Genomic DNA, 9,162 nt, shown 5'->3' on the forward strand with positions numbered 1-9,162 from the left:
TTTAATCTAGTAATGCTCGGGTTAAAGTCATCATCATCATTATCATTACCATCATCATCATCATCAATAGTATTATTATTATTATTTCATGTTTTTAATTCGTCAAAAAAGCTTCCCGTCTTCATCATCATCATCATCTATTATATTCATTTATTATTACTATATATCTCCATTGTTTTCAATTTCATCCGCACTCCTGTTTCTTCCTTCCTTCCTCCTCCTCTTCTTCGAAAAATTAAGAAAAACAAAATGAAAAACAAAACGTACACATTCTATAATTACTTTTTGCTTTCTTCCTTCCTTCATCTTCGATTAACACAGTCCGGTTTTACCTTTCGTCTCCTCCTGCTGCTTCTTCTTCTCGCATAAGTAGTATGTAGTAGTAGTAATAATAGTAAACAACAACGATCGTTCCCTAAACATCATGAATATTCTGTATATTTTTTTTTGCCACTCATTACTTGTGTGTTCTTTTTGTTTAAGTTAATTAATTAATTAATATATATATTTATATATGCAAGAGCGGAAAGGATGACTTCCTCCTCGTGTTTTGTTTTGTTCACATATCGTTACTCTTTTCTTTTTTTTTTCTTCAATTTTCTCTTGTATTTTTTTTTCCCATCATCTTCATATTTTTTTGTTTGTTTGTTTGTTTGTTTTTAAATATATATATATAATATGTATACGGTTTTAAAAACTATATATACTCGTGTAGCTTTCGAAAAGGAAAGTAAAATAATAATAATAATAATGAAATAATAATTAGAATAAACACACTCTCATCATCATCATCATCATCAGTCTCTCAGTTGTAGATCTTAATCGCTTTTTCCAAGTAGTTAAACCTCGCCCTCTTCGGGGCCTTGTTTATATGCTCTAAACCTAACCAAGGCTTCGGACAACTCGCTGCAATCACAACAAAACACACGACGATTAGCAAAACAAACATAACAATTCGCACTTGGACTTGGACTTACTCTGCGTGGGGTGTGATTGTGACTTAAAGTCAGCCAAATTCATCACGAAATCATCGTCGGTGATGAAGTTCGCCCGGCCTATTGAAACAATAGCGAACTTGAACTTTTCGAATTCCTTCTCGGGGAAATTCAATTTCTTCTGGATCCTTTCTGTATGCACCGGAAACATTGCGTACAAAGAGACGGATGAAATGAAAAGAGAGAGAGAGAGAGAGCAAAATATAAATTCATTAGTAAACTGTGAAAATACTTCGATTGAACATTTTGCACTTACCTTTGACTTTGATGAAAGTCTCTCCCTGTTTAATTTTGATCAGGAAAGGTGTGCCAAAGGTGGAGAACACGTCCTTGTGGAAATGCGCGCACGGTACCAGCATCTCATCCTCGTCGAGGTGCATCTCCTCCTTGGGTACCTCCTCTATTCTGTAGATCTTGGTGGCGCACTGGAGCAGCGACTCCAGAGATACGTCCTCTTTAGGACCCATGCCCACCTTGTTGCAGTTGACCTCCGTCAATCGGAGTTTGCCGGTGCTTCCCTCGCTGAACTCGATCTGCTTCTTCGCCTCATCCAGGAGATCGCTGACGGTGCCGCCTTTGTTCGGGTACAGGATCAACTCCTTCTCGTCCTTCATCTTCGGCCCCAAGTACACGCACTTGAACTGCTTCTTGTTCTCCAGCTCGCTCACCCGGATGCTCAGTTGCTGGTAGAATATCTTCTTTGGCACCTTCGGTTTGGAGAAGATCAGCAGATCTTTGAGGTTGCCCTCGAACGTGCATCGCAGCGCATTGCCCGGACTATCCTTGTAACTGTGAACGCAATTGATTAAATAAATATATATATATATATAACAATGACGTTCTGATCAAGTCGATTAGCGATTCGATTGCACTTACCTCTGGCATTTGAAAAACTGCAGCAGGTAGGGATCTGTGCCGACGCGCTGGGCGACCGCTCGGGCGAGCTGATCGTACGTCATTCGAAGCGACAGCTCCATGGTGAATCCCAGGTCGCCGGGGATGCATTTGTCGACGAAGGTGACTTCGACGCGATAGAATAGATCCTTGAAGAAATCAATGCAGGTCGGCAAATCCGACAGTTCCTCGCGCTCCTCCTTTTCGAACACCAGTATGTCGCCATCCATGAGCTCATCGAGAACCTTTTCCAATGGTTCATTCAGATTACTGATCTTCTCGATCATGTTGGGTCTGATCTCTTCGTACAGAACCAGTTCGGTGCCGAACGGAAAACCAGCACGCTCGTTCAGCAGTGGCACGATATCGGCCAACTTGCTCGTAACTGGCAGATAGCTGTGACCGCAGTAGTGCATTTTCTTCTGCTTAGGATCGTACAGTTTGAAGAACATCAGCACATCCGTTTCCTTATCGAAAGGTGGCAGACCGATGGCCCCGGAATCCGGCGGCAGCAATTCCAAGAAGATGTTCCATGGGTTCTGAGTCTCGGCTGCGTCGATGACGTGCCTATGAAGATCAGAGTCGAGATCGAGCATGCTCGGTCTAAACGTGTTGTTCGATCTGGTATTGAATGGCCATGGTCGGATCTGCTCCGGCGGGTATTTGAAACCGTCCGCAAGCATTTCCATCATCTCCGCCACCGTCGAGTTCTTCTTGATCTTGAAGACACGGTAGAGCGCCTTCTCCGGATCGTACAGATCGTTGCCCTGATGCCCGTCAAACGAATCCTCGAGCAGGATGTTCAAGGTCATATACAGATGGGCCTCGCTCCTCTCCTTCCTCCTCACTTGTTCCATCCTCTTCTCCTCCGCTAATCGGTCGGCCAACTCTGTCGGGATATCGATGTCGGTCACCTAAAACGCATATTCATGATTATTTGTACTCTGCTCTGTCCCGTCTATCTGAGAGAAGCAGCTGTTCTTAACATCTGCAGCACATTTTCAAAGAAGATAAAAACACAAATTCATTCTTATAACAGACCAAAAAAGAAAATAACTGACAAATTTATGGTAATAATGCAAGTGTTGATTTCGTATATATATTTACAAATCTTGTTGTATTATTATTATTTTGTTTGTGTTACACTTGAATATAGAAGAGCGTTTCATTCAGAAGGCTGGTTAAGAACTGCTGCTTACTGGGGTGGGGGGGAGTTGTATGGTTGGGGTGGAAGTTTTCGGCTAAAAGCAAGACTGACTAACCTCTTGGAGTACATTGTGCAGTTCAGAGTCACGTATGTAGACCAACATGTATGCATTGGTGCAGTGTTTGACCGTCATGTTCATGTCCTCGTCGTGACCACCGTAATTGTGGTCGATAGCCTCCTGGATGGTACATCTGGAGACGACGTCATCGTCGAACTTGCACCATTTGCCATCGCCTCGGGGATTGATGAACACGACGTAGTGACCGCCATGGTTGTCGCCAGAGTGCACCAGGACGGCGTGCAGTGTGTAATTGGCCGGATTCGTTGGGTCCGGCTGCTGGAGGTAGCTGTCCAGCGAGATCTTCTCGTAGAATTCGAAGCGATCGTTGAACTTGACCGAGCAGTCGGTGATCGGATCGTACTGGAAGCGCATCAGATGTAGATGCAGGATGGGTGGAAAGGCCGAGAAGATGACACCCTTTTCGGCGTCCTGCAGTCCGTGCTCACCCGCATCGTACTTGTTGTCGCCGTCCAGCGTCTCGCGGGCGATATAGTCTTTGAAAGACTCGTCAACTGCAAAGAGATGTTAAGTACCCTCGTCTCCTCACTCTCTCTTCTCACTCGACTCACTATTCTTTTTCCCTTTGATATTCAGCTGGATGTCGTAGAACGTTTCCGAGCGGGTGCTCGTGTAATCGACGTTCTTGCAACGGATGTACGACATCATTTTACCTTCGAACAACTTGGGTACTGTGCCCTCCACGCACGTTCCCTTCATCTTACTCTCGAGTTTGTCCAAGAGGACCTGCACAAAATATAAGAGAGAGCGCGTATACGTGATTAATGATGAAACAAGTGAGTGCTTCTTACCCTGAGGAATTCTTGAACGTCGTGCTGCATGAACGAGTCGAGCGTTTCCCACCCGAAACTCTTGGTCAATTTCTTGGTGCCGACGGGTTTGTCGCAGAATTGCAATTCATGAAAAACACGTTGCAAAGCGAGAGCGACCGACTTCGTCGAATCATCCGACTCGGTGGGCATTTTGTAGACGGCCTTCCGCAGTTGATTCGTAAAGTACAGGGTCTGTAGCAGCGAATTCATGTAGCATGTTGCACCCTGGTTCTTCAGCCCCACGTATCCGGTATGCTTCTTGCTGTCCCAGGAGACGCCGTGCGGTGCGTCAGCCGTCACGTGCACCTCCAGAGTAATGGTGTCCTCTTTTATGTAGCCCTTGTCCGCGTCCAACACATCGTTCCAGCCCATAAAATGAGAGAAACCCCAATCGTTTTCCTACAAAACGCACATAACATAACATATTACAGATATCGATTTCGTCGTCGTCGTCGATCACTCACTTTCGAATAGAACAGATGCTGGATCTTACGGGAAAACGGCTCAACGTCGGGACGAACCGACAGCAGACGCAAATCGGCGTTGGCATAGCAAGACCAGGAGCTCGATTCGCTTTCGGCGTTACACTGCAAGAAGAAACCTAAAGACCTGGTGGCCGGCGTCCTCTCCTGCGCGTGGCTCGTTCTGGGCATAACCATTATCTTCCACGGCAGGTTTCTCACGTAGCACGGAGGCGACAAAACGGAGTCCTGCGACATCAGCGTCCATGCAAGAAATAAAAAAAGAAATCAGTATCCACGTGCATTGCGAACGCTCTCTCTCTCTCATTGCATTCTGCACTAGCAACTCACTTTAAGTTTGCTAAATTGTGGAACGGAAAAGCAGAATGTTGCTTCGGATCTGGCATCGTCTTCCTCCATCTCTGCATCCTGAGTGGTAGCGACGACGGCGCTGCCTGCAGCAAGGCCCGCCTCCGTCTGAGGTCCCTGCACCAAACTGTCCTCGTTCTGCGAATCCATCTCTCCTCCCCCTGCATCCATCATATATTCCATTGACGTGACTATAATAATAATAATAATAAAAATATTAATTGAATACAGAAACGACAACAACTACAACAGACACAAATCAGTGGATAAACGATAGAAAGATCGTGCACAAACCCGTACAACAACTGAAAAATTCTTTCTGCTCAACGATTTTCAAACAAAATTACAATAAGACACACACACACACAGACTTTTGAAGTTTCCTAAAACGCGCGCACGAAAACAAACAAAATGGAGCAGCGCCTTCAACTTTTGCCAACTCTCAAACCCAATCCTGTCACATCAATCCATCGTATCCAATTTTAATGATTATAACTTGGCTTTCTTTCGATCATAATCTTCCTCTCCTGCACAATCTTCCATTTACATTTACAAATTCTAATTATCATCATTATATTTCTATATTTGCAAGAGTTGCCAACAGAAAAGTTTCTGTTGTCAAGCGACAATGACTTAATGAATAACGCCCGCATAAATGATTTATTACCAAGTTTACCTATTGTGTATTCCGTAATTATACACGTTATATAGGTTAAATAACATTTTAGGCCTTAATTAACGTCTACAGTCATACTACTAACTGATCGATATTACAACGTTGTTGTCTCTAGGTGCATAGTAACAAAAGTTACAAAACATTCACTTTTTCGTTGATTCTTTCACGTATTGTTGTGTTCTGTATATCATCAATCAGCACAACAGTTGCCTTTTTCGATCATTTATTTATGTCTAAATGAGTAAACACAAAATAGGATAAATGTAATTTGAACATACCTCAATAGTAAATCAATATTGATCGAATGTTCATTTACAAATAAATTATTAATAAGAAATGTCTAGATTATGTCAACTGTATTACTACTATTGATTTGCAGCAGGTATCATGAACGTAATGACAAGACACTATAGACTAATTGGATTATTGTCTTTCACATTATAAACCAAACATAATATACTCGTACGTATCGGCAACGAGCTTAAACACGTTCGAAACATTGCCGGTACAATTGCAATGTTAAACCAATTTCACTGCTATTTTATATAAATTCATCAATTAGAATCGAAGCAAGCAGATGCCATCGCGAGTGCACATTATTTGCACGTGCATTTTTACACGCAGCTCTACATTATAATCTAATTACATTCAAACGCCTTATTGATTCCATTTCAAAATCACGTTGCCTTTTGCTAAGGTCGAATAACGAATAAATAAATGCTTCATTTTCATACAACAACACACTACTACTCACTGTTTCAATTATCCAACAACAACAAAAGTCTTTGTCAGTGTGACGTTCCTCTCTACTAATTGATAAACAATTACTAATTTCACCATAAAATCTAAACGAAATTCAACATTTGTAAAAATATTGAAGGCACACATACATGCACATTTAATAGGTTAAGAAAGTAACAGCAAAAAAAAAAGCATTTGAAATGGAATGTCACCTGAAATGGACAATTTGCTGTAAATATTAAATGTGTCCAATCGAAATTGGAAATATCTTTGCAAAAACCATCCGCAGAAATAAACTGTGTGGAGGAGATTCAAAGGCTATCGAATTAAACAATTCTCAAACACAAATGTCATCGATTGCAATAACCTCAATTGAAATTGTTGCAAATACATTGAGGTGCATATTGCATTGAACGAGAGACAGACGAGCGTTAAAAAAGTGAAAAGAAAACTTACAAGTATTCAAAGATAACGAGTAATTTTGGGCCTACTGGTTGTCCATTAGTCCACACAATCAATGCGGTAGCAAAAAAAACTTAAATTGTATTGAATTGTTGTTTCAGATTGGAGCAGCTACGGATGGACCGACACAGTACTAAAAATAGAGGATGATTGCTCATAGGAGAGACGGTCTGTCACCAACCATAAAGAGGACTTTCTGTTTTTGGGTGAGGTGAGTGAGTGAGCATGCTTGTGTGTGGTGTGTGTACAACTATGTATGAGTGTGCGTGCGTGTGTATGTGCAAGTAAAGTGCAGCATCATTTTCAACCATTTTTGTTCCAAAAATTTTTTTTTTGTGTGTCCATTGCAAATTTCATTGCAAACGACATTCGTACGTCGGACTGATGGGTTGTCGCTCGTTTTCGAAGCGTTATCGTTCTGCTCTCGCCTTCTAAACAGCAGCAGCAGCAAGCGAATATTGGAGCCCTGCTCCGCGATTTCCGCAATTGGAAATCTGTCAACTGTCAATACGATGGTGTTTTCGTGCGCGCTTATAGGTTATAACTTTTTTTTGTCTTTTTTTTTCTAATTTATAAGAAATGCAGATGTAATAACTACGATATATATATATATAGATATATGAGCGTGTGCGAGCGGGCGTGAGTGCGAATGTGCTATTATTATTTTTTTTTTATATATATGCAATTTACCGTCTTGTGTTTCCATCTCCTCGACGTCGTTGGCCACCACATTCAGGTTCTGCTGTTGCTGAGGGTTGGCGGCTGCTGTGTTGACTGTGCTCTCGGTCCTCCTCTCGCCGGTCACGTGGTTCATCGTGTCCGGGGGCGGCGGCGGTGGCTGCTTCTGCTGCTGGGGGGACGGCGGCGGCGGCGTCGTCGTTGGCGGTTGACGTTGATTCTCGGTCACCGCTGCTTGATGCTGCTTATTGTTGTTGTCGGCGACGACGACGATGTTGACGTCGTCGGTGGGGGCTTCGACGACGGCGGCTGGATTACTGCTGCTGCTGCTGATGTTAATACTGTTTGCCTTCTTGGCGCCCGAGACTGCGGTCAGCTTGACGAAGTGCTTACTCGCGATGCGCCCAATGTCTGCTGTTTTTCGGACCCTCAGTGCGAGGGAGGCGCATAACAAACATGAATTACTATATTCGCACACTCTCCTCTCTCACTCTTTCTTACTGTTGTCTATCTCTTTCAAACACACACACACTCCTTGCGGCCAGAACTCTATATCTATTGTGCCTTCTCTTCTATCTATCTCTCTCCCTCTCGTTCGTTCGTTCCCTCTATCTGACACAGACACTCGTCGATTCTCTTATTTTCTGTATCGGATGGATCTTATTGCGATCCTATTAATTACTGCAGTAATAGCACACACGGTTCCAACGGTTCGCTTTCTTCACTACCGTCTCACGCACAAAACGGATGGCGGATGGGCGAACGACTGAGACTGAGATGTCGTCTCTGTCGGGAGGGTTGTGTGTGTTTTCGTCGTCGCCTGCTCCTCCTTCCTCTTCCTCCTCCACCCTCACGCAAAATTCCGGAAACACTGGGCACCACCTCCTAGTCGATGCATATGGTAACGCCCGGTGCCTTCTTATTTGATGATGATGATGATAATGATTATTATTATAGGGCAACACTTCTCTCAACTCTGTGTACGTTGTACGTCGTTACGATGGTTTTGTCGGTCGGCGGCTATAATATGGGTATACGATGATGGTGATGATGGTATTGGTGGTGGTGGTGGAGCGACCAACGTTCGCCGATCTGCCGCTCGCTCTGTCTCTTTCTCGCGCGCGACCTCCTCCGTTCCTTCCCTCTCGCTCTGACTTGTTTTGTGTCGATTTCTGCCTCGGACAATTTTCAATCGAGAGCGCGACGACCGCAAACTGACACTCTCTCGGACATATGCAGCAACACAAGATACACACACACACTCTCTATCTATCTATATCTATATATTTATATCTCGCTTTCTCTCTGTATGGACACGAAAATGAACTTTTCAACAGCGCCGTTTCCCCAATATTCACCCATGGAAAACAACAACTCACCGCAATCCTAGTATATCTCTCTCTCCCTCGTTCCACTTCAATCGCCCTTTCTTCTCACTCCCTCACTCCGATCTGTCAAACAAAGTTCCTCCTCTACCAATTTGTATTTATATTATTCTCTTCGTATTCATCAACTATTAACTCATACCTTTGTTATGTCTATATATACATATATCCAATTTGATCTTGTTCAAATGCAAACAGCAACACCACGCACCTCGCCGCACATCAAAACCCACTGTCAAGCGATGCTCACGGTACCTATGATCCAATAGTATCAACCGCACGACAACATAACCTGAAGTGTCAAATCGTGCTTGCAACCGCGTGAAAGAAGTACAAAAAAAAGAACCGCTCGAATTGCTGTGAATCAATCGATTAGTTAAATCACGATAGACGCGCAAATCTA

General features: G+C 43.3%; 1 protein-coding gene across 5 annotated transcripts; it reads right to left on the bottom strand.

Annotated features, from left to right (window-relative positions):
• Positions 1-683: 683 nt before the first annotated feature.
• LOC108556314 (ubiquitin carboxyl-terminal hydrolase 7) lies at positions 684-9,005 on the bottom strand. 5 transcript variants are annotated; one of them, XM_017912374.1, is made up of 11 exons: positions 8,902-9,005; positions 8,754-8,825; positions 4,800-5,008; positions 4,452-4,697; positions 3,967-4,386; positions 3,727-3,901; positions 3,152-3,669; positions 1,872-2,803; positions 1,252-1,784; positions 978-1,127; positions 806-906 (listed from the first exon to the last, which is right to left on the bottom strand). In XM_017912374.1, exons 3-11 carry the CDS (start codon positions 4,998-5,000, stop codon positions 806-808), a joined length of 3,276 nt encoding a protein of 1,091 aa, XP_017767863.1. In that variant the 5' UTR covers positions 5,001-5,008; positions 8,754-8,825; positions 8,902-9,005. The 5 variants fall into 5 exon arrangements, with proteins under 5 accessions (XP_017767859.1, XP_017767863.1, XP_017767861.1 ...); XM_017912372.1 differs by having other exon boundaries at positions 8,754-8,846; XM_017912370.1 differs by lacking the exons at positions 8,754-8,825; positions 8,902-9,005 and adding an exon at positions 7,387-8,718 and having other exon boundaries at positions 684-906.
• Positions 9,006-9,162: the final 157 nt, after the last annotated feature.

Source organism: Nicrophorus vespilloides, unplaced genomic scaffold (assembly GCF_001412225.1).
Source record: "Nicrophorus vespilloides isolate i.1.1-1 unplaced genomic scaffold, Nicve_v1.0, whole genome shotgun sequence".
Classification (NCBI taxonomy): Eukaryota; Metazoa; Arthropoda; class Insecta; order Coleoptera; family Silphidae; genus Nicrophorus; species Nicrophorus vespilloides.

Bases quoted from the DNA above. Each gene is read 5' to 3' on its own strand.
- LOC108556314 (XM_017912370.1), bottom strand. From the start codon at position 7,510: ATGAACCACGTGACCGGCGAGAGGAGGACCGAGAGCACAGTCAACACA. The intron at 1,128-1,251 runs GTAAGTGCAAAA...CGGTGCATACAG, and splicing joins GACTTTCATCAAAGTCAAAG to AAAGGATCCAGAAGAAATTG. The intron at 907-977 runs GTAAGTCCAAGT...TTGTGATTGCAG, and splicing joins ACAATCACACCCCACGCAGA to CGAGTTGTCCGAAGCCTTGG.